Source organism: Nicotiana sylvestris, chromosome 10 (assembly GCF_000393655.2).
Source record: "Nicotiana sylvestris chromosome 10, ASM39365v2, whole genome shotgun sequence".
In the NCBI taxonomy this organism is placed as follows: Eukaryota; Viridiplantae; Streptophyta; class Magnoliopsida; order Solanales; family Solanaceae; genus Nicotiana; species Nicotiana sylvestris.
This window is the reverse complement of record NC_091066.1, coordinates 17511467-17537385: the sequence shown is the minus strand read 5'-3', so window position 1 is coordinate 17537385 and position 25919 is coordinate 17511467. Positions and strand designations below refer to the sequence as shown.

The 25919-nt window shown below is 40.8% G+C and overlaps 1 protein-coding gene across 1 annotated transcript; it reads left to right on the top strand.

The window, feature by feature from the left end:
• The first annotated feature begins 17169 nt into the window (after window positions 1–17169).
• LOC104244851 (agmatine deiminase) lies at window positions 17170–24498 on the top strand. The gene is made up of 10 exons (XM_009800354.2): window positions 17170–17345; window positions 18614–18727; window positions 18822–18911; window positions 19013–19097; window positions 19932–19987; window positions 20092–20170; window positions 20644–20778; window positions 22412–22644; window positions 23513–23671; window positions 24119–24498. Exons 1-10 carry the CDS (start codon window positions 17259–17261, stop codon window positions 24203–24205), a joined length of 1125 nt encoding a protein of 374 aa, XP_009798656.1. The 5' UTR covers window positions 17170–17258; the 3' UTR covers window positions 24206–24498.
• Window positions 24499–25919: the final 1421 nt, after the last annotated feature.

Here is a 25919-nt window from a genome sequence, read left to right as displayed (position 1 = left end):
TTTCAAATGGTTGCCCTTCTCTCTTGATTTTACCACCAAGTCGTCAACATAGCATTCAACATTCTTGTGGAGAAGATCGTCAAAAATATTTTGCATTGCCCTTTGTTAAGTAGCACCAGCATTATTCAAGCCAAAAGGAATTACCTTGTAGCAATAAATACCCTTGGGTGTGTGGAACACAGTAAGCTCTTCATCTTTTGGTGCCATGCGAATTTGGTTATAGCCCGACGAACCGTCTATGAAAGACATTGCCTCGTAACCAGTAGTAGCATCGATCATTAGCTCTGGAATAGGAAGCAGGAATTCATCTTTTAGGACACACATTATTGAGGTCCCTGAAGTCAGCGCATACTCGAATCTGGCCATTCTTCTTCCTTACAGGGACAATACTTGAAACCCATGTTGGGTATTTAACTTCCCGAATAAATCCAGCTTCAATGAGTTTGTGCTTGGACATAAATTTTAGTTGGGTTGTTTTTGAAGTTTTGTGAGTGAAAATTTTGAAAAACGACTTTTTGGAGTTTTTAAAATTTTCGAAAATTTTCAAAATGCATCTTCAAGTGAAAATTTAAAATTTTATGAACAAACGCTGATTTCGAAAAAAGTAAAAAAAAATTGGAAAAAAGGAAAATAAAAATTGTATGTCCAAAGGAAAAAAAATTATATGGGGGGGGGGGGGGAATTTCATCTTCACTTGAAAAAAAATTTCCCCATATTTTGGAATTTTACAATTGTTATGTCCAAACGTCCAGTAAATATACTGCTTCCGTTCATTTTTACTTATCTACTATTTTAAAAATAGATTTTCACTTTTACTTATCAGTTTTAGTATATCAAAAGAATGACAATTTCTTTTTTCTTATTATACTCACAGTATTAATTACTCATTTCAAATCATTTTCTCAAATCCATTAAAAGTATGCATCAATTAATATGAGTATCATTGTAAATTATGCACTTCATTTATTATTTTTCAAGGAATTTGCAAAGTCCATAATGGACAAGTAAAAGCGAACGGAGAGTATTTAAAAAGAAGGGAATCATATCATGTGATCTTTAAAATACACTTTAATATACCCAGTCCGTCTCATGTTAGTTACTAAAAATAGTTGTCTCAAATTATGTGTCACTTTAAAAGTTTAAATTGATTATCTTTTTCCTTTCTCACCCTTAGTAATAATTATCTTTGAAGACTACAAACACCTCAATTATGAATAATTTTGTTCAAATACTAATGAAGAAAGATTAAATATTAAAACATGAATAACGGTAAAGTAGTCTGTAGGCATATAAATTTTACATAAATTAAATCCATAAAATAATTTGGACTATATTTTAAATTCGAGAGATATTGGTCCAAATATATATTATGGGCTAATATAATTGGATTAATTATATAAGTCTAACATATATGGATTAAATAAATAATTCTTAATCCCTTGGGCTAGCCCCTTTAATTGGGCTAAAGTGACGAGCCCACTTCATTTAGCCCAAGATGTCATCTTCCTAGAGGCCCAATTTGGTGCCACGTGTCAAATGATGTGGCGCGCCAAGTCAAACGGAAAAGCCAATAGGATTGTGCCATGTGTCAAAATGACAAGGCATGCCAAGTCAAATTAAAGGGCCAATGAAACCGTGCCACGTATGCAAGTGACATGTTTTGGCCAATCAAATGCGGCCATGTCACACTTCAATTTGATTGGTCGGAAAGAGTTTGTTCTTATCACAACTTCTCCCTTCCACAACTATAAATAGGGGTCTTCATAACTCAGAAAAGACACCAGAAGTTATAATAAGAAGTAAGAGAGAGCTCGTGGATCAAACACCGCAAATTTCTCTACAAGTTTCAAGCTTCAAGAAATCAAGTTCAAGCTCAAGAACGAAGAACAAATCAAATTCAAGCTCAAGAACGAAGAAAATATCAAGTTCAAGCTCAAGAACGAAGAACAAATTAAGGTCACATTCAAGCAATCAAGCTAAAGCTCAAGAACAAGATCATTGTTCGTGGCGACAACTATATATTCAAGATCAAGCTCAAAGGCTCTTGAATTAATTTACTATTGAAAAGAAGAATCAGAGGATTCATAGAGATTGTAACACTCAAATATTTGAAATAAAATACTACGATTGTTGCAATATTTTTCGGTCTTGATTTTATTTTCTTGAGGCAAATTTATTGTCTACAAATTCTGGCACACCCAGTGGGACAATCTCTACCTCTCATCTCAACTCTTCAATCACCAAAGTCCAAGAACATTGAAATGGCTTCAAAGAAAATCAACTCTGGTTCAACTTCCACCAAGGCTGCTAACTCCAGGTTCTATGCTGATGTGGAAAGCATCCTCGATGTTACCTTCGGAAGCTTCAGACCAGTTACGAGGAGCAAATCAAGCTCTTTAGGACAACAAGCACCCCAAGTGTTGTCCGCATCAACCCCTGTTTTCAGATCTTCATCCTCAAAAGGAGCAAGATCTTCCACCAACACATCTGAAGGAGGAAGTGATGTTGCTGAAAAGATCAAGAAAACTCTTGATCTGCTTGACCTCTCCGAATCCAAGCACTCTGCTGTGAAGAAAGATGATGATGCTTCATGTGATGGATCTTCCCCACTTACACCACATAGCGTGAGCCAATCAAGGATCAATCTGTGTGAAAATCTATGCTACTCTCCGTTGTCCACGACAATCATGCAAGCCATGGTAACAAACACTTCATCTATGGAGCAGCAGTTGGCAAACTTGACGGAAGCAATCGCTGGCTTGACCAAATGCATGCAAAATCAAGAGGCTAGAATTGACAAGCTAACAGACATGGTGGGAATCCTGATGGACGAAGAATCCACCCATGCACCCGACAAGCTCCCAGAGGTTCTATAGAGTGACTCTCCCCCAAGACAAGCAGTATCCACTAAGGCTATCCCTGTCTCAAAAGGGATAATTCCAATCGATCAATTGAAGGAGTTCGTTGAAGGAACCATTAAGAACAAATATGAAGTTGCTGCCAAATCCTCCCTTACATATGCAAAGTCGTACACTGCAAGGGTTGATATGTTGAAGATGCCTGTTAGCTATCAACCTCCGAAGTTTCAACAGTTTGATGGTAAAGGTAACCCAAAACAACATGTTGTGCACTTTGTGGAGACGTGCAACAATGCTGGGACTTATGAAGATTACCTCATCAAGCAGTTTGTCCGCTCGCTAAAAGGAAATGCTTTTGACTGGTACACGGACCTTGAGGTTGGATCTATCAATAGCTGGGATCAACTAGAGCAAAAGTTCCTCAATCGCTTTTATAGTACGAGACATACTGTGAGTATGATAGAACTTACAAATACTCGTCAACGAAAGGGGGAACCAATTATCGACTTTATCAATCGGTGGAGGAATTCAAGCCTCAACTGCAAAGACAGGCTTAGTGAAGCTTCGGGCATAGAGATGTGCATCCAAGGCATGCATTGGGGATTGCGCTACATCTTGCAAGGTATCAAGCCTGGCACATTTGAAGAACTTGCAACTTGTGCCCATGACATGGAATTGAGCATGGCCTCCGCTGGAAATGAAAGGCTGCCCATCTATGAACCTCGCAAAGGGAATGACAAGAAAGAAGTCAGGAAGTGGGGAAAGTTCGTACCCAAATCTGAAAGCAAAGAAGCTATGAATGTCAACACGTCACCTATGAAGTTCACGACGAAAGTGAGCAAGAAGTAGAGTATGAAATCCACTTCTTTTCACGATAAGCCAAGTGGAAAGTTGACTCTAAAAGAAATGCAAGAGAAAGAGTACCCATTTCTAGATTCCGATGTGCCAACTATTTTTGAAGAACTCCTTGAGTTAAATCTCATTGAGCTTCCAGAGTGAAGCGGCCAAATGAAGCTGGGAAAACAAATGACCCTAATTACTGCAAATACCATCGACTTGTGAGCCACCCTCTGGAGAAGTTCTTTGTCTTCAAGGACAAAGTCATGGACTTGACTCGCAAAAAGAAGATCGTGCTTGAAGATGAGAAAGCAAGCACGAACTAAGTCTCTATCACCTTTGGCTCATTCAATCTAGATGAGTTATGCAGTTTAAAAGGAATCAAAAATGAAGAATTACTAGAGAACAACAAAGTCGAAGACGATCAACCTAATGATGATAAAGGTTGGACATTGGTGACTCGTCGTAGGAGCCACAAAAAGAGCCCACAAAAAGAATCAGTAGAACAACTAATAAGGAAGATGATGGTAAAAAGACCAATGAAAAAGAATCCAGTTAGGCATTTGAAGAAAGCAAAAGTAGAGGTGCACCATCCTCAAAAGCCACGACATCCAGTGACCTTGGAGGAGTTTTACCAAGTTGGTTCCACACGAAGATTTCCTATGAGGGCATCGATGCCTCTTGTTGCCATGCTGACAAAGGGAAAAAAGAGTGATGACCTACCGTTGGCACCAGCTTCGGAAAACTCCATCGAGTCCACTCCTCAAGAAGTTAATGCTTGTGAGGAAAAGGTCACGTTCACAAATGACAATATTTTGCTAGGTGGCACTCCTCATAACCGCCTATTGTACCTGGTTGGTTATATGCGCGATGAAAGGGTAAATCGAATTTTGGTTGATGGAGGATCCTCAGTGAACATTTTGCCAATCCTCACTATGAAAGAACTTGGTATTCCCATGGATGAACTCTCAGAAAGTCGTGTGATAATCCAAGGATTCAACCAAGGGGGGCAAAGAGCCATAGGCACGATTAGGCTGGAAATCACCATTGAAGATATGCAATCAAGTGAATGGCTACATGTGATCGATGCAAAGACTTCATACAACGTCTTGCTTGAAAGGCATTGGATACATGAGAACAAAGTGGTTCCATCTACCTACCATCAATGTTTGAAGTACTACGAGGGTGAAGTCGAGAAGAAGATAGTTGTTGATGAAGAGCCATTCACCGAGGCAGAGTCACACTTCACCGATGCAAAGTTCTACTTGAAGAATCGCATTGTGAAGGAGATAAAAGTTGATGATGGCATGAAAAGCAAGAATGACGAGCCCACAACTAAAAGAGCTGAAGTGACTACTGGTAGAGTCAAAGATGTTACCAAGGAGGTACAACCCAACGCGAATAAATCTTATAGAGAGGGTATTGCGTCTTATGGCAAGAAAGTGAGTCCTGCGCTCCAATATGTCCCTAAAAGGAAGAAAGATGAAGGTGAATAATCTAATCTCCAAACTAAGACGCTAAAAGAGTTAACTCTTCCGGTAAAACGAAGTGAGGCAGTAAAGTTGTCCTCGAAACCGCTTGCAGGGTTTGTAGCCCAAAATCATTTGCACAATGTGACACTCCCTACAAAGCGAATAGATGAAGGTTTTAATCCTAACACTTACAAGATATTTGCAAAAGCTGGATACAATCCTAATGAGCCGTCAAAGTTAGGGAAGCTACCATCAGAAGCTGCAACGAGACAACCATGTAAAGGTTTGGGATACAATCAGTCGTCACCAGTGTGAATCTCTATAAGAAGGGCAAGTAGCAATTATATCACTGTAGGAGATGAATTTGCTGCTTCTAACAAGCCTTTTATCTTTGATCAACTTGGAAAATCACCTATGAGGACCTTCGTAGTTGAAATATTGGGTCCATTAAAGAAGGGGAATAAGTTCCAGAGAAATTTTCAAAGCATAAGAACACCCGCCTCGCCCAAAATCCAGAAAATTTCTAAGGATTTCCAAAGTTTGGTTCCTTCTAGAATGAGGCGACAAACAAAACTTGTGGTTTCATGTAAAGAAGTAAAGAAAGTAAAGCCATATGTTGTGGTCTACACTAAGGAGCATGACGAAGATGATGAAAGTGTGGGTTCTTCGTATCATGTTACTGTACAAGACGAGAATGGTGTTCCATCTTCAATGGAGGATAATGCAGAATTAGAGGATGTTTCACCATGTTATCACATATCCTTCAACGATGGGGACCTTCTGCGAAAGACGCTGCACCCGAACTTGAAGAAGGAGTAAAGATGACAATCGATGCCTTAAAAGAAGCTAACCTTGGCACCGATGAGGAACCAAGACCCACCTACCTAAGTGCTTTACTAGAAGCTGATGAAGAGAGCACTTATATTGAGTTACTCCAGGAGTTTAGGGATGTCTTAGCTTGGAGTTACAAAGAGATGCCTGGCTTGGACCCGAAAGTAACAGTCCATCATCTTGCAGTCAAAAATGGTGCTCGCCCTATTAAATAAGCTCAAATGCGCTTTAGGCCGGACTTGGTTCCCCTGATTGAAACAGAAGTTAACTCTAAATTTCAAATACTATTTTCACTTGAAAACAAATTTCACCATTTTTTGGAATTTTACAATTCTTATGTCCAAATGCCTACTTAGAGTTGCGTTTGGACATGAATATAATTTTGGGTTTGTTTACGTGAAAATGGTAATAACAATAAAATTTTTGATGGGACTCTAAAAATACGTGATCTATTTTATGCTAGTTATTGGAGCAGTTGATGCTATATATGTGAAGATAAAAGATAAAACGCGAGCCGGAAAAGAGTTGTGATCAAACTGAGGGGTTAACTATTTGGACCTCGGGCTGACTGGTGAAGGACCTCGAGATTGATGCCTAGGCTCGGGCTCGAGATATCAGGGGTAACCAGGGAGGGACTAACAGTTAGAATATAATTAAGGGAGGCTCTTTACGCCGATATCAAGCAATAAATGAAGAACATGTATGAAGGCAATAAATGAAAGTGGTAGTCTCGGGCGAGTAAGCTAGAGAGAAAAGAAAGAAAGAGAGTTGTTATTGATCTTGTGTAGAATAGTTGGAGCAACCTACTTACAAAGTGCCAATGATTCCCTTTATATAAGAGGGGGAATCCAAACACAATACAAGATACATTAAATGATAAAGGAAGCGGGATGTGACAACTAACTAGCTTCATGATGTAGACGTAGACCATCGTTTGACTAGCCTGGTAGACTTAACCGGCCCCGGATGCATTCTTCGGAAGCCTCCCATACTTGTCGAGGTCTTGGCCAACATTATCCCCAGGCCGGGTGTCGATAGATTTTGAGGGAGGTACCCGGTCCAAGGTCTCGAGCCTCCGAGGCGATCTCCTAAAGTACCTTATCAACAAGAAATTGGTCCCCTCGATTTCGCCGTACAGAGATAGTTGCATTTCTTAGAGTGAAAGCGGTAAGAAACGATAAGAAACGACCTTGAACTTCTTCCTCATTCAATGTTCTTGCAATCGACGATGGCTACGAGGTGCCAAGATGCAACACGCACGCTGCTCCTGCAGGTTTCCGCATTGATTATGGCAGTTGGTTGCTCTTGGCCTCCTTCAATGCGCATATGGTGCCGTTATAAACACTCCACTTCTTCCTTTCTATAACCCATTGCATGCTCATGCCCCTGATAAGGTTCTTTCTTCCTTTTCCCTCGTTCTCTCTTAGGACACACTTTTTTTCTTCCTTCAAAATCTTCTAAGGATGGCGAAAACTTCCACCTCTACTTCCCAGGAGGTTGCGGGCTCATCCTCTTCGCTTCTTTCTCAAGGAGAAGTGGCTACACCTCCTCGTGCTGAGGAATGCATCCCAGGATATTTTGCGATGACCTCCGATTTCAAGGTCGAGAGACCTTCCTTGAAGCTGGAGCGTCACGAGCCCGTGACTCGGTATATCAGCTTAGTAATGGACATCGGGAGAGTGAGGGCTGGTTGCCGCTGGGGGGATACCGTGCTTGTGGAGATTCCTGCTCAGGAGGAAGATGTTACTGCTCACAAAGCCGAATTTCTGAGTGTGTACACCTATCCATTCACCTTGGGGCCGGTGGGTCCATCCTCGCCCCCGATCGACCCCATGATTTTTGACTTCTGCCGACGTTACCAGGTAACTCTGGGCCAAATTCATCCTTTATTCTAGCGCGTTGTTTATATGATCAGGCATTACTCAAGCATGATAGAGGAGATGCCCTTCACCCTCAACCACCTGATCTGGATGTATAGCCCTCGTCTCCTCCGAGAGGGCTTAATCAAGCTTCACTGTCGAGCCCCGAGGTCTCTTTTTGCCTACGCCGTGGAGATTGGGAAAGAAGGATGGATAAGCTGATCCGTCCGAGTGAGGAATTCTGACCTAATTCCAGTGGAAAAGATGTCGTTCCCTGAGAAGTGGAATGTTGGGCGTAAGTAAACGTGTTGTCGGGTTTTCCTTCGCTTCTTTTTGGCAATATTTCTTTAAGCATCTAACTCTATTCTTCTTGCCTTTTTAGCTGTAGCAACCTACCCTGGTGCGGTTTCGGACCTCCAAGGCTGGGTCGGCCGCTTATACTCAATTTGACCGTATGCCAAACGAGTGTGGCGAGATTTATCCTGAGCTCGGTGGGAAGCCAAAGATCATGGTAAGCTTTGAACCTTGTTGTGTCCGCATACTTTGACGCAAATTGCTATTAGTAACGTTCTCCGTTCTTTGTGTTTAACTCCTACATTTGCATAGGTCTGGGGGAAGTCCCTTTGACGAAGGAGGCACCACCCGTTGAAAGGACGTCATAGTGCCTGGCAAGAAGAAGAGAAGGCACGGGGGTCTACCGGTCGGGCCTCTGGAGTTCAAGAGGGTTAAGGCGGAAGAATCCAAGGTTGACCCGGTAGCTCTAACCTCGGAGACAGCGGTAAACCCTCGAGCTGAAGGTGAGGGGGAAAATAGCTTCCCAACGGCCCCCGAGGAACGTATAGACTTGGCTGATCTTCGGGTCGTGGGGATGGAGGCTTCCGAATCGAAGCCTGATGCTGCTGTAGCCCACCTTTATGGTAGGGAGGCAACAAATGGAGTATCAAGCACTACCCCTGAGTTGGCTGGTAGCCAGAATTCTCCTCGAGTTGAGGCGCCCTTGGTGGGCAGTTCGGAGGGCCTGGCTCTGGGATCCAGCATGAACAAGAGGCGGAGGCCTTGACTGGTCCTATTAGCCTGCGATCGTTGTTGATTCCCCCAGGGAGTGATCCTACCGCCGCATGGAGTGCAAAATGCCCCATGTGAAGAGCCTATTGGAGCGGGTGCACTAGTCAAAGATGGAGATGTGCTCGGGAGGTTGCCGACCGTTCTCGAGGGAGGTCCCGAGGTTGATGCTTCATTCATTTATGGCGAGATGGGCATACTTTGCGAGCGGGTAATTTTTGCTAACCTCGTCCGCCGCTCTGGGATGCTTTGATCTTTGTTTTTCTAACTTGTCCTTTTTCGTGGCTTCAGGCTAAAGCACTTTACAACCAGGCTCTCACCCAGTACCAGGATGAGGTGAACCGTCGTGAGCGTGAGAAAGCCTATCTTACCGAGCAGGTTATTCATCCCCCGTTTACTTTTATTTGAATCTTTGTGAGATTCTATTGCTTTTAACATCAGGGACCTGATTTGCGCAGTTTGATAAAGAAAACGTCATGCTGAGAGGGGAGCTTCGGGCCAGAGATGCTGAAATTGTCGAGCTCAGTCAGTACATAAACGAACTGACTTCTGAGAGGGACACCCTCCATAGGAAGGTAACCTTACTCGAGCGTTAGCTTTGGGATGCGAAGAAGGATAGTGACAAGTTCAAAGGTTTCCATTTTGAACTGGTGGTTACACTGTATCGGATCAAAGCCGAAGTCGAGGCACTTGTATCCTCGTACGGGGAGGGAGCTATTGTTGCAAATGCTTGCGTTGAGAGGGCATCTAAGGGGGTATCCCGAATTTACCTTGAGTCGTGGGTCGTGACTTGCCGGTTTCCCAAAAGCAAACCATTGGAGGTGTGTCGGATGGCAACTCGGGTGGTGCTAAAAATAAGGGTGGATCCCCGGGGAGAGAAGATGCCGTTGAGAAGGGGCCGTCAGCGGAGTCGTAGTTGTCAGGGTGCAACCCTTGGGGAGCCATTGAGAATGTAGGCTCGACAATAGATTAGGATCCTGTTGATTTCCCTATTTGTATATAGTACTTTCATACTGGCATATGTATAAAGTAACCTTGTGGCTTTGTTTCTTCCACTCCCCTTTTTTGTCCGGCATTCGGTCGGGTGTTCCTGTTTTTAGAGTTGGCAAGAATCTTTAGATTCATGATATGGCCCTGGGGCTCGTCAGCCAGGCTCGGGGGTTTTTACGCGCCTGGTCGATACGACCTTTAATGTAAACTGGCGTTAGAGCTCTTAAGCTTCTCTCAATTGTTTTGGGTTTATTCTCCGAGTCGGGCCTTTCCTCGAGCTCATTCAACCCTCAAGCTTTTGTGTTTGCATGGGCGGGAAACATTGGTTCTCGCATGCTGCCCTTCGGCATTTGTGTTTTAACTATTTTGGGTTCAGTCTCCGAGTCGGGTTTCGGGTCGAGCACAATTGACCCTCAAGTTTGTATTTGCGTAGGCTGGCGACGATGGCTCTTATGTTTTTCCCTTAGGCATGTATAGTTAACTATTTTGGGTCCGGTATCTGAATCAGGTTACGACTCGAGCTCATTTTGACCTTCAAGCTTTCAAAAGTTTTAGTTGGCGACAGTGGCTCTTACGCTTTTGGTCGTTGCAACCTTTTAGTATGTGGCCCTGAGGATCGTTAGGCTGGCGACAATGGCTCTTACGCTTTGCCCTTAGGCATATGTAGGCTTTGTTTTCCTCTCATTAAGGACTTTTTGAAATAATTTTGCCTGACCCGTCGTCAGTTCGGGAAGAACCTCGATTTCAAGTCATTTGCGGCGATGTTCGAGCACCTCGTAAGGTTTAGATCGTAAGCTGAGTAGCTCGAAGCCCTGTGATTTGGAGTTGACATGGTCGAAGCTCGTTTGCCTATCGAGGGTAGCCTGTTTAACCGGTTCTTTTCGAAGTAGATTCGAAGTAATGGCCTGTGATTTTATAGCGACGGTCGGGCATCCCCGAGTCGCGTTAATTTGGCTGGTGCAGCCGTATTGACCGTAGTCGTTTGTGTTTGGCCAGAGCCATTTTTGATCCCGAGTGTGGTAGTTTAGGCGTCTACATCTAGGGTATGCCCTTTCGGGAGTTTACAAATGCGACATATAGCCTAAACTTCGAGATCGAGTTTTATGCCTGTAGTAAGGTCTTACAAAATTTTCATGCTTGTTGAGGACTTACGATTTTTCATGCCTGTAAAGGTCTTACAGGTTTTTCATGTCTGTTGAGGTCTTACAGGTTTTTCATGCCTGTTGAGGTCTTACAGTTTTTTCATGCCTATTGAGGCCTTAAAGTTTTTTCATGCCTGTTAAGGTCTTACAATTTTTTCATGCCTGTTGAGGTCTTACAGTTTTTTCATATATGTTGAGGCCTTACAGGTGTAGTTGTTGATAATCGGTGCGAGTTTTTATTCGAGATCGGGTCTGACTGCTTGGGGTCTTACGACCCCGGGCTTTTTAACGAATTGCGATTGGTTACAGTCTCCGAGTCATTGAGTTTCTTAGGCTCGGAGGCCGTTAGACGTGAGCTCGGAGTTCCCTCATTGAGGGCTTATGAATATGGAGATTTGACCCTGAGGCCATGCGAGTGCCGAATTATTGATGCTAGTCTCCGAGTATTTCGGAGCGTTCTCGGCGGAGGGATCCTCGATATGAAAATGCTAAATTTTTTGGAGTACGGGATGCTTTGGCAAAAGATATTCTTTGATTTTTTGGCATAAGTACATGTTATTTTGTTGTCGTGAGCCCGGCTTGTGCAGACATGGCTCTTTTGACCGTTTGGCCCGGTACATTGCTTCCTATTGGAACTTAGTTAGTCGTTCCCTGGTTCCTCCGAGTGGATGACCTTTCAATGGGGTACCCTCTAGTGTTCGGGGTTGATTGCAAAAGAAAGCCTTGTAAGCTTGTTGGGTCCTCCTTAGGTAGCGTGCGGACATTGCCTTGTTAAAAATTTTGCCGATAAAAACCCTTTTTAGGACAAAAGCTCGGTCGAAAGAAAAGAGTGCAACGTTTGCTCGAGGATTTTTTCAAAATTTTTCGATCGGGTGCCCTAGCAGTAATACCGTTTTAGCATCGATATATTCCAGTTTCTCGGAAACTGGTCGCCCTCCATGGTGCCAAGCTTATAGGATCCCTTGCCGACTATTTCGAGGACACAGTACCGTCCTTCCCAATTCTGGCCTAGTTTCCCTTCATTAGGGTTTCAGGTGTTGATAGTAACCTTTCTTAGGACTAAGTCCCCGATCCCAAAATACCAGAGATTTGTTCACCTATTATAGTATCTTTCGATTCTCTGCTTCTGGGCGGCCATCCGGATCAACGAGGCTTCTCGCTTTTCATCGAGTAGTTCGAGGGCTGTTGTCATAGCCTCGTTATTCGAGCCCTCATTAGTGGGCTGAAATCTAGCGATCGGCTCCCCGACTTCCACTGGTATCAAAGCCTCGACGTCGTATACTAGAGAGAAAGGTGTTTCCCCGGTACTTGATTTTGAAGTTGTTCGATATGCCCATAGCACCTCGGGCATCATTTTCTCTCTATTTTCCCTTGTCTCTCCAACTTCTTCTTTAAGTTCTGAATGATGGTTTTATTCATTGATTCGACCTAGCCGTTTGCGGATGGATGGTAAGGCGTCGATAGGATTCTCTTGATTTTGTTGTCTTCAAGGAACTGTGTTACCTTGCCCCCGGTGAACTGCCTTCTGTTGTCGCACATTATTTTGGATGGAATTCCGAATTGACATATGATGTGATCCCATATGAAATTGATGACTTCCTTTTCTTTTATTTTTTCGAAGGCCTATGCTTCCACCCATTTTGAAAAGTAGTCAGTCATAAATAAAATGAATCTAGCCTTACCTGGTGCCGTCGGCAAAGGGCTGACGATGTCCATCCCCCATTTCATGAATGGCCATGGCGATAAAATGGAATGTAGTTGCTCGCCGGGTTGATGGATCATGGGAGCGAATCTCTGGCATTTGTTGCACTTTCGGACGAATTCTCTGGTGTCTTTTTCCATGTTGTCCCAATAGTAGCCTACTCTAATCAACTTCCGGATCAAGGAGTCAACACCGAAATAATTTCCACAGGTACCCTCGTGGATTTCTCGGAGTACGTAATCTGTGTCGCTTGGCCCTAAGCATACCGCCAGGGGGCCATCAAAAGTTCTCCTGTACAGAGTCCCATTTTCGTCGAGCGAAAACCGGGCTACTTTGGTTCGCAGGGCCCTCGATTCTTTTGGATCTGCGGGCAGCTTCCCATATCTTAAATAACCAATATACTTATTTCTCTAATCCCATGTTAGGCTGGTGCAATTAATCTCTGCGTGACCTTCCTCGACCACTGATTCAATCAATTGGACAATAGCTCCAAGGAGTAGGTCCTCTTCTTCAGAAGAAGATCCCATATTTGCGAGGGCATCGGCCTCGCTATTCTGCTCTCGAGGTACATGGACTAAGTTCCATTCTTTGAAGCGACATAATGCGATTTGGATTTTGTCCAAGTACCTCTGCATCCTGTCCTCCCGAGCTTCGTAGCTCCCATTTACTTGGCTTACTACGAGGAGCGAATCGCATTTCGCCTCGGCGGTCTCGGCTCCCAAGCTTTTGGCAAATTCTAAACCTGCAATCATAGCCTCGTACTCGGCTTCATTGTTAGTCAATTTTGCGGTTTTTATGGATTGTCTTATTATGCCGCCAACGGGTGGCTTTAGGACTATACCGAGCCTGGATCCCCTTATGTTTGTGGCGCCGTCTGTGAACAGGGTCCATACCCCGGAGGACGTGTCTGATTTTAATAAAAGTTCCCTCTCTACCTTGGGTACGAGGGATAGCGAGAAATCGGCCATGAAGTCTGCCAGAATTTGGGACTTGATGGTCGTTCGAGGTTGAAACTTGATATCATACCCTCCAAGTTCGATAGCCCATTTGGCCAATTGGCCCGATAGCTCAGGTTTATGCAGTATGCTCCGGAGGGGGAACGTCGACAGAACGCAGATACAGTGACATTGAAAATAGGGCTTCAGCTTATGCGAGGCGCTTATCAACGTCAGAGCCAATTTTTCTAGATGGGGATACCGGGTTTCGACGTCCTCTAGGGTTCGGCTTACATAATAAACAAAAAATTGTGTACCTTTCTCCTCTCGAACTAGTACGCCGCTTACCGCTATTTTAGACACGGCCAGGTACAGGTATAGTGTTTCATCCTCCTTTGGCGTGTGCAGCAAAGGTGGGCTGGTCAGGTATCATTTTAGTTCTTCTAGGGCGTGTTGGCATTCTAGAGTCCATTCGAAGTTGCTCTTTCTTTTGAGTGAAGAGAAAAAATTATGGCTTTTATTTGATGACCTTGATATAAATCTGCCCAGGGCCGCTATCCGCCCTGTTAGCCATTGGACGACCTTTACATTGTTTACCACCGTGATTTCTTCGATAGCCTTTATTTTGTCGGGATTGATCTGGATCCCCCTGTTTGAAACCATGAAGCCCAAGAATTTGCCCGAACCCACTCTGAAGGCACACTTCTCGGGGTTGAGCTTCATGTTGTAGCTTCTGAGGATGTCAAAAGTTTCCTGCAAATGGGTCAAATGGTCCTCTGCGCGCAGGGACTTAACTAGCATATCATCAATATATACCTCTATTGATTTACCTACTTGATGCTCGAACATTTTACTAACTAGGCGTTGGTACGTTGCCCCTACGTTTTTTAGCCCGAAGGGCATTACGTTGTAGCAGTATGTACCATATTTTGTGATGAACGAGGTTTTTTCCCTATCCTCGGGGTTCATCTGGATTTGATTATACCCCAAGTAGGCATCGAGAAAAGTGAGGGTCTCGTGGCCGGCCGTAGCATCGATCAGACGATTGATATTAGGCAATGGGAAGGAATCTTTGGGGCACTCCTTATTTAAGTCTTTATAATCTACACACATCCTTAGATTGTTTCCTTTTTTAGGCACTACTACTACGTTGGCTAGCCATTTGGGATACTTTACCTCTCTAATGGATTCGATTTTAAGAAGTTTCGTTACCTCTTCTTTGATAAAGGCATGTTTTACTCGGACTGTGGACTTCTCTTCTGCTTCACGGGTTTAAATTTGGGATCGACGCTCAACATGTGGGAGGTTATTTCCAGCGGAATTCCTGTCATATCTAAGTGAGACCAAGTGAAACAACCGATATTGTTACTAAGAAAATGAACCCTATCCTGAGTTCGGGGGTCAACCCCCTTTCCAGGTATACCTTACGATCCGGAAGGTGCTCGATTAAAATGGTCTACTCCAGCTCTTCGACTGTCGATTTAGTCGCATCCGATTCTTTGGGGGCGATGAAGGAGCAAAGAAATCTTCCTCGTCGTCCTCGGGGGCCTATGTGTTCCTAACCTCGTCCGAGATCGGGCAAGTGAGGATCGACGCCTTATGGTGGACTGCAAACATTTCTTTCGCTGCCCGCTGTTCTCCATATATGGTCGTAATGCCATCTTTCGTGGGAAACTTTATCACCTGGTATAAGGTTGACGGTAATACCCTCATGCTGTGTATCCAAGGCCTGCCGAGTAATGCATTGTACCTCATGTCGCCGTCGATGACTTGGAACTCGGTGTTCTAAATCACGCCGGACGTGTTGATCGGGAGGGTGATCTCTCCTTTCCTTACTTCGCCGGTCATGTTGAGGCCATGGAGGACTCGAGGGATGGGGGCGACTCGATTGAGTAGCCCCAGTTGTTCTACTACTTCTGATCTAATTATGTTGGCCGAGCTGCCTGGATCCATGAGCACGTGCTTTATTCTAGTATTATTTAAAAGAAATGAGATTACCAGCGCGTCGTTGTGCGGTTCTATCATGGCCTCGAGGTCCTCATCGATGAACGCGAGGGTGTCTTCGGGCACGCGGTTTCGGGTCGGTCCCTCTTCCGTGGTGGACATTCTCTTCCGTTTGAACATGGGTCCTTGGGGAACATAGGTTCCTCCAATAATCATATGGACGTCATGTCGGAGAGCCTCCCCTTCCGCCCCGGTCGAGTTTGGTGGCGTAACGACATCTGGAGTAGCCATGCCCTTCTCTTTGCTGTTTTCGAGGTTCTGATTCCCCATTATATTCACCGAGCTAGACATTTTGTCTTGAAATTCGAAGATCTTGGACAAGAAAAAGTGTGAAAGATAACCTGCGTTATGTAGTGAAACCAGCAAGAAAATAATCAATATTATTTTTAGCCCCACGGTGGACGTCAAACTATTTACCGTGAAAATGGTAATAACAATTAAATTTGTTGATGGGACTCTAAAAATACATGATCTATTTTTATGCTAGTTGTTAGAGCAGTTGATGCTAGATATGTGAAGATAAAAGATAAAACGCGAGCTGGAAAAGAGTTGTGATCAAACCGAGGGGTTAGCTGTTTGGGCCTCAGGCTGACTGGTGAAGGACCTCGAGGTCGATGCCTGGGCTCGGGCTCGAGCTATCGGGGGTAACCGGGGAAGGACTAACAGTTAGAATATAATTAAGGGATGCTTTTTACGCCGATATCAAGCAATAAATGAAGAACATGTACGAAGGCAATAAATGAAAGTGGTAGTCTCGAGCGAGTAAGCTAGAGAGAAAAGAAAGAGAGAGAGTTGTTATTGATCTTGTGTAGAATAGTTGGAGCAACCTACTTACAAAGAGCCAATGATCCCCTTTATATAAGAGGGGAAATCCAAACACAGTACAAGATACATTAAATGATAAAGAAAGCGGGATGGGACAACTAACTAGCTTCATGATGTAGACGTAGACAAGCGTTTGACTAGCCTGGTAGACTTAACCGGCCCTGGATGCATTCTTCGGAAGCCTCCCATACTTGTCGGGGTCTCGACCAACATTATCTCCAGCCCGGGTGTCGATAGATTTTGAGGAGTACCCGGCCCAAGGTCTCAAGCCTCCGAGGCGATCTCCTGAAGTACCTTATCAACGAGAAATTGGTCCCCCCAATTTCACCGTACACAAAGTTGTTTCTGAAGTTTTGTGAGTGATTTGAGGGAAAATTTTGAAAAATAGCTTTTTGGGGTTTTTTAAATTTTTGAAATTTTCAAATGTTCAAGTGAAAATTGGAATTTTTATGAACAAACGCTCATTTCGGAAAAAAGTGAATTTTTTTTATGTCCAAACGGCTCTTAATTCACCAAAGAGGAAAAGACAAAATTCCAGGGCACACTTTATTTGACGAATCTTTTCTTTTGGAAAAATACTAAAAAAAGAATCTTAACAGTGTCACAACTCACGCACTTAATTTTGTTGTCTTTCTGACTCCTATCTTTTTTCTGTTAATTTACACGATTCAATAAATAAAAGCCAAAATTGGTGAAAATAGCACATATTTATAGAGGAAGAAGAAGAGGAGGAGGTTAGAGATGGATATGAAGGGGACGCCAGCGGAAAATGGATACCGTATGCCTGCTGAATGGGAATCCCACTCTCATTGTTGGATGGGCTGGCCTGTTAGTACTCTCTATTTTTAGCTGTTTATGTTACTATTTTGCTTGCCTTAATCTTTAGTACCATTGTTTTTAGGGGTAAGTAAGTTAGCTATGTGTATGATGATGGCTAATCATGGATATTTGCCTCCGTTTAGGTGGAGAAGTTTTACCCGAGCAGTTTCCTTTTAGCTCAAATTAGTCTATTCATGTAGGAGAATTTGATGATTTTTCAATTGCAAGTTCATATTCGACTTGAAATCTAATGAAGTTGCCTTTGAGTGGGACTTCATCCGGATTAGATGGGCACCGAAGCGGGTGTCAGGGTGTGGGAAACGAAGAAAAAAAGATTTAATCTAGAGTGTGGATGCTTCGGCAGATTTAGCTCTATGCTTGGGTTTAACAGAAACCACTGCTTTCAGCTTAGACCTTCTATCCATATACAATATAATTAATAATAATACTAATAACAACGAAATAAATAAATGTATAAAATAATATAAAACATGTTCGTGTTTAATATCATCCACTCCAAACCCATTGATTCTAATCCTGGTTTGGCACTATGTGAGTGTGCGGGTGTGGGTGCGGTGGAGGTTTTTCAAATCATCTAGAGGATAGGTTATTAACAAGTGAGAATCCTTTTATGCTTTTCAAATATAGCAGTGTAATTCAGCATCATGCCTATATGTAGCTGGCAAAAATAAGTACTGTGCCAATTAGGATCATCGGACGATAATGGGATTTGGTGCAACTCATTATTTCATGTGAGTTTGCATATCATTCAAGAACATGATTCATTTCTTTTCTTGATCGTTGTACACGTATTTTTTAAAGCTGTTCTGTTGCAAGTGAGAAGATACTTTATGTGGTTTCTAGAAGAAAGTAGGATCACTGTTCATGATCCTCTCATTTCTGATTATCTGCTGAAGTTGTCTTTGGTTGCGTTTAGTCTCAGATGTCTCCTTTTGAAACTTTATATTGGAGTTCCATCTTAGTAGAGTATGGCTGGTTGAATAGTTTAAGCAATGTGAGCAATCTCACAGTCTGAACTACAGATTTCACATTTCTTAATGACATTCTATGACTTCATCTGTATGGTTGACATCTTGACATGACTCTTTATTGTTTCTTAAAAGGCAACACATCTTCTTCCCTGTTCGATTAGTACTTTTATTTTGTTTCCTTTTTTGGCTCAGTTTTCCATGGAGTATGATATTCAGGTAGTAATTTCTTCTGAAGACGCAGAGATTTCGGTTTCTGTCGGCTGATAGCTTATTTTTGAGATGTAGGAGCGTCCAGATAACTGGCGAAACAATGCACTCCACGGTCAACGTGTATTTGCCAATGTAGCATCTGCTATCTCAAGATTCGAACCAGTAACAGTCTGTGCTAGTGCTGCTCAGGTTTGCAGTTTTTGGAAGGCACCAAAAAAGTTTTCTCAGTACGTCATGATAGTCCCTCTTTAGTTCTGAAAAGAATCATATCTATGTTGAACAGTGGGAAAATGCACGCAGCCAGTTACCAAAACATATCAGGGTTGTGGAGATGAGCATGAATGATTCTTGGTTTCGTGATACTGGTCCAACTGTAAGCTTTTGTTTCCTTTCTGTGGAGTGCAACATTGTATTTACTTTTAGCTGTCACACCACACATGGAGTTACAAGAAAATCATATCTCTATCCATGTAGTTTGTCATCAGAAATACCGCAGCAAATGCAGAACATGTAGCGTCGAGTGTTGCAGGAATTGATTGGACCTTCAATAGCTGGGGTGGTAAGAGATTTGGATCTCAGTCTTGATATCTATATGAGGAACATGCTGTTTTACTTTTCTTTTTTCACGTGAAAGTTATCAACTGGTATATCCTGTCTCAGGAGTTTTCATCCGTTAGTTACAAAATGCAGCCCAATTTCCATTAATTTTACCGCAATATTTTTCTTGGGAGGTTTAACAAATATTCTCAATACCCCAATCTGCAATTTACGTTGGAAAATTCTGATTGATCCCACTAAAGACGTCTTTCTTTTTTTCCCCAAATGTTAATCATCATATGATTTAGCTAATGGCCAATCTGACGTGATGGTACTTTATGTTGAGTTTTTCCTTCCCAAATGCTTGAGGCTTTCATAGCCTTCCAGCTCCAGCATATGACACGATTATTCTACAGCTTTTCATGTCATATGGAATCCAGACAAATATAGTTTGATGATATGTTGAAGGGCTCAGGATATTTATCTTCTGCGTTTTGTAGTCTGCTTTAATTGCCTAGAACTTCTAGAAAGAGAAATATACCTGTGTGTCTTTGTTCTATAAGCAAATAGTGTTTCGTATCCATTAAATATAAGTAATTGACAGGTGCTTTCATCAATTTTAGAATGCTTCTAGAAGTTGCTGAACTTTTCAGACATGTTTGTGCTGATGATCAGTCTGTAGTGTGTTGTTTTGTTATTTGAATCTCATGTGTGCTTTGGTTCTGTCTTGCCATAGTAATATTGTCTCAAAATCATATCCAGTAATATAGAGTTGCTCTTAGATTGATCCAAGATTCTTTTGGTTTCTTTCTTGCGGGCAAAACGCATTCATGATCGTGATATTTGAAATATCTAGGTGTTGATGATGGATGTTACGAAGACTGGAGTCATGACCTTCTTGTTGCAAGAAAGGTCTGCAAGTTTCTTATGCTGCAGATGTGTCTTGTTAATGACACATTACTGGTTACTAAATACACATGTTCTATTGAGTTATCCATTATGTTCTTCTTGTTTAGATTTTGGCAATTGAAAAGGTCCCAAGGTTTCCACACTCTATGATTCTTGAAGGTGGAAGCATTCATGTCGATGGAGAAGGTACATACATTTTATTTATTTTATGGACTCGACTTGATTTCCTTATAATTTAAAAGTGAGTCTCTTTCTCCATTTCAGAGTAATCATGTTTGAGAGTTGATTTCGATAGCTGGGAATTATTTATGAAGCTCCAGTCATAGACAAACTGCTTCATCTGCCTGTAAGATATTAAGAAAACGAAGTATGGAAGTGAAAAAACAGACTCTTGAACTAAATGACATCTTCTTTAATTTTGTAGCTAGCAATACAAAGTACTGAATTCTCCAAATTTAATTTAGAATGCTTAAAAAAGAGTTGAAAGGTTCTGCTGGTAAGTGATTTTCATCTACTTACCCGGTTATCCAGTTCCATGGGGGTGTCTTCATCTGTTTGCGTTGAATCCCATATCGTATTCTGAATTCAGATGCTACTCTTATGATTGTTGGTTAGATGCAAAGAGCATGCTGTCTTATCCTCTATTATCTTCTCTTCAGGGACTTGTCTCACGACAGAAGAGTGCCTCCTGAACAAAAACAGGAACCCCCATTTGTCTAAGGAACAAATTGAGAATGAACTAAAGGCATATCTTGGAGTCAGGAAGATTATTTGGCTGCCTCGAGGGTTGTTTGGTATTAATTCTGCTTGCCATCTTATATTTTTCTTTGCGCATAGTTGAGATAATGGACTTGTGTCCTTGACCTGCAAAAGTTCGTGCTTTCATGTGGTAGTGTTGGATTTGGCAAAGTTCTATCCTTGGTTGTCTCATTAGGATGATGTGAATCCATTCCTAAGTTGTGCGGACTCTTCGATTTTGGTGTCGTCCCCGTCCCGATACGAGACGGGGATGGGAGTGGGAGCGGGATACGTCCCGGATACGGTCAACTGACTTTGGACACTTTGATCGGAGTCATCGACAAATTAGGAGAAAAATTGAGATTTTGATTTCTCAAAATCAAAAATAAAATAGATTTAGGAGAATGAAAGAATAATGTCCATCTTGGAGAATGAAAGATTGAATTCTACAATATTCATGTAAGTTTTTTTCACGGAATATCTCTCAAAATTTACAATATTTTTATATCTATTTTTTATTAGCCGAATCCTCGCACCCGTATCCATATCCGGATCCGCACCCCTGAATCTTAAAATTTAGATTTTGCTGAATCCGATACTCGGATCCGTCCCCGTATCGAATACCCGCACCCGAATCCGAGCAACTTAGATCCATTCTCATTTTTGCATAAGAGAACAACTGTGAGAATCTTGAAATTTTATAGGTTAATTAGCACGACTGTTTCCATCGGTGCTTTTAGCATGTTCCCTCATGCAGGTCTCCAAAACTTCTTTTGGTCAATCCTTTTTTCTTCAAACTGGCCTTTTTTGAGACAGGAAAATTAGGAAAGGAGACTGTAAACTGCAGTTTGAGGTTAAGCCAAGTGTGTAAGGTTTTAAGAACTGAACCTGTATGGAAATAAAAAAGAATTGATTATTGAGCCGGTTATAACATTGTGGTAGGATCAAAATACTCTTAAATAATCTAAAATACTTGACAAAATTTTAATTATAATGCAGAGTCACGTTCAAAACTTATATTTATCTAACATTGTGGTCCGGCCCTTCCCCGGACCCCGGGCATAGCGGGAGCTTAGTGCACCGGGCTGCCTTAGTCACGTTCAAAACTTTTCTCTAATTAACAATCCCAAGGGATCTACATAAAAAAGATTACTCCCTCTTTTCCACTTTGTTTGGCATATTTACTATTTGGAGAATCAAAGAGGTTCTTTTTTTTACCATGTTTATCTTAAATATTTTTTTCAATATTTCCAATTATCAATTATTTTGACTTATAGTACTTTTTAGATTGTTTCCAAATATGCTAATTCTATTTCCAGAAAATTGAAGAATTTATGTCCGAATTCACATAGAAAATTAAGTAATTTGACCCTCGTACTCCGAACCATGCCAAACAAAATGGAATGGTGGATTATTAATTTTGGTAATCGGAATGAAGTTGGTATTTTGAAATTTTGTTAATTACTTAAGAGAATACAAACCTATAAAACCCTTTTTTATTAGAGTTTAAGTGTTGTTTTCAAATAACATATTGGGGTTACCGGTTCAAAGAATTCGTGTTTTAGTATTTATCTTTCAAACTTTGTGCAGTGGACCTTGAGATGATGTTTCGTTTTTCTTTTTCATTTGTTTACAAAATAATAATAGAGAAGTGAACAGCTAGACTTTAGTTTACTGTTGATGCTGCAGGTGATGATGATACAAATGGTCATATTGACAACATGTGCTGTTTTGTGAAGCCTGGTGTTGTTTTATTGTCATGGACCGATGATCAATCTGATCCACAGTATGAGAGATCCATTGAAGCCCTTTCTATTCTTGAAACTACTTCTGATGCGAATGGTAGAAAACTACAAGTGATCAAACTCCATGTACCTGGGCCACTCTGTATGACAGATGAGGAGGCAGATGGAATATTTCAGGTGATGTTTCTGGTACCTCTTTGGTGACATTATTACTGCCCGATGAGAAAGGGGTTGAACTCATACTTGTCTTAACGTAATCTACTTGGATCCTGGATTCCATTCCATTAAGGCATTCATTCCCTGTCATACATAAAATTTTGAAAAGAAAGAGAAAATTGCGGAGCTGTCTAAAAAGAAATTTCGATGCATCTCAAGTCAACGTTTGCCAGACTTTGTGAATATGATATAGGCATGATGATTTATTTCTCTTTCTTTTTCTATTTATATGCAAAACATTAATGGGTAGGATGATATTCATCAGTTCGAATTTTGGATCAAAGATAACTATATACGGATTAGATTTGTTTTAAAATGTTGCTGTCTTCCTTTCTGTGGAAACGTAATTATTTTTACTCACAGAACGGTGAAATATCATAAATATGTGTATATAATTAACTGAAACAACTATCCTTTTACTTTATTGAGTTGACTCAAAAGTCAGTCCCAGAGGAATTGCTTGGCCCTTAGGTTCCGAGCTTCTGCCGGATTTCTTGGTCATGTTCTGTGAAATGACAGAATGTTAACTTGACCTTTTTGTAATGGCTGCTTGAAATATTCATGATTCAGGGGATATATACCTATAGCTTTTTGAAAAATATGATCTTCTGAAGCTGAATTATATCTTGAGGAACATCATATTAGTGACATTATAGGTATTATGCAATACTAATCTTTCGTTCTTTCCAAAGTTCTCCAACCACTTTTGTAGCTTTACAATTCTACTTGCTTTCTTGAGGATCTACAACCGAGGAAAAAATCAAGCATCTTTTCTCTGTTTTTTCTTTCAAGTAAATCATTCTGATTTGATCCTACTGTTTTCCTACAGGATGGTGATGCAAAACCTAGGACTTCAGGTACAAGGCTTGCTGCTTCGTACGTAAACTTCTACATTGCCAATGGCGCTATTATTACTCCACAATTTGGGGACAAAAAATGGGATGAAGAAGCTATTAGAGTCCTCTCACTGGCGTTTCCAGATCATGAGGTAAGCAAAGAACTTGGTCTGGTTACTATTTGCAATGGTCATTAGTCATTCGGCATAATGGGTAGAGCTGTATGCAAAATTACCAGGCTTTAGTACATTTTAAATAATGATGATTGATATGCTTATGCATTCATGTGCTGAGGAATGTAATTGTTAAACCTATCTTACACACATGCACAAGGTTAGCTCCATTATCATTTAGCATTGTAGATTAGGCGTTGTAAATGAGAGAGTGTTAATGTGTACATAATTATGTCAAACTTTCATCGCAACCACTACATTTGAAATATGCATTAGAAACGACTAAACTGATTGTACTCTCATTGGAGGTGGGAGGAAAATTCATGTTTCAACTCAAACTCTTGCACCCCATGTCTCCTCATGTTTCAGTTATTAATCTGAACAGTCCCTCCCGAACTCGTGTAATTTGAAAATGGTTGTTGGTAGGTGGTAGGAATTGAAGGTGCAAGGGAGATTGTATTGGGAGGTGGCAATATACATTGTATCACGCAGCAGCAGCCAACCGGTCCATAATATTCACCCAAGATTATAAATGGTTCCATATCTTAGCAGAAGGATAACTATTACTTGGCATATGCAAGTTATAAAATGGAATTGTCTGTAATCTGGCGAATAGCAGAGATTCCATGATTGATTCCGCACTTGACACATGGAAAATGACTTAATTTTTATGTATTTTCTTTTTCTTTAAGAGTCTGAATTGCAAAAATAATAGACTTCTCCAAAGAAAACTTCTGTACTGTTGGATCTGGATTCTTTCCAGGTTACAGCACAAATTGATTTTTGATTGATGAAGTTTTTGGTAAGCTATAGACTTCACTGAAAATTTAGATGCAGATCGTACTGACTCTAGCTTGCTTCTTGGTTCACATATTGTTGCAGACGGACATGTCGGATATGGGCGGGTAATAAAAAATGGATAAATTACCCGACCCGGACCGTATTTAATACGGATAGAAAATGGGTGGCTTCTTGAATATGATTACTTTTAGGAGAATTCCTGGTCTCTTAAACTTGAGAAATTCTCAATTTAAGTCTTTGTAAATGTAAAAGTTAAACCCATTTTTTTAAGTGGATAATATGGTTCTTATTCATATTTGACTTATTTTTAAAAAGTTCATTATCCAATCCATTTTTAATAAGTGGATAATATGGATAATCCATTTTTAAGTGGATAATATGGATGAGTAACTATTTATTTTTATCCATTTTGCCACCACTAAGTGAAATAAACAAACTATCACTACTGTGCAGATTGAGCTAGGGTGTAATGACATTTTGATTTCGGTGATTGTCGGGCAATTGTCACCTTGAGGTTTATAACGATTTTTGCATTATTAGGCCATCTCCAACTCTAACACCAAATTTCACATCAAAATGGTGTAACACAAAATTTACTCCAATTATTGTACCATTTTTTACACCAAATCTTCTCTCTCTTCTAGATTATATTATTATCTTCTATTTACTTTTCATTTTTATTTCCTTCAAACTAATACTATCTTTTTTCTTTTTTCCATATTCATTATATATAATTCACATTCACCACTTATATAATCATTTATTACAAAATTATTTTAAAGGATAAATCAACTAAAAGTGAAATCATTGATAAATGGTTATATCTCTTTTTATACAATTATAATAATAATAAAATTAACTTATAGTTTTATATAAATATAATATATACAAAAATTAATATATCAAAAAATAGGATATAAAATTAAAATTATAAAGATCTTAATTTAAAAATTAATTATATACACAATATATGATAAATTAAAAGTCCAAAAAAAAAAGATTGAATAAAATAATAATAAACCAAATTTGGAGTGATGAATAGTGTTGCACCAAATTTGGTGCAACACTATTCATGCTCTATAATGGTGCAAGATTTAGTGTTCCATTAGAGCAAAAAAACACCATTGAATTTTACCTGTAATTATTTTATGACTGACTTGTGTAAATACATTTTTCACTTGTCATATGTAGAATTGAAAGTATAAATTTATTTTCTCCGCTAGGCTATGCTATTGGTTCCATTCTTTCAATTTAACGATGTAGATGATTTTTGTGGTATTGCAAAAATGTTACACATAATTTGACTACAAACTAAGCTTTCCACGGGCAATAAATACTAATGAAGTAGTTGCTTTTATCAAAATGCAAAAGTTTTTATTTTGATTTTCTTTTTGTTATTTCAACTCGATAAACTAATTTGAATCGA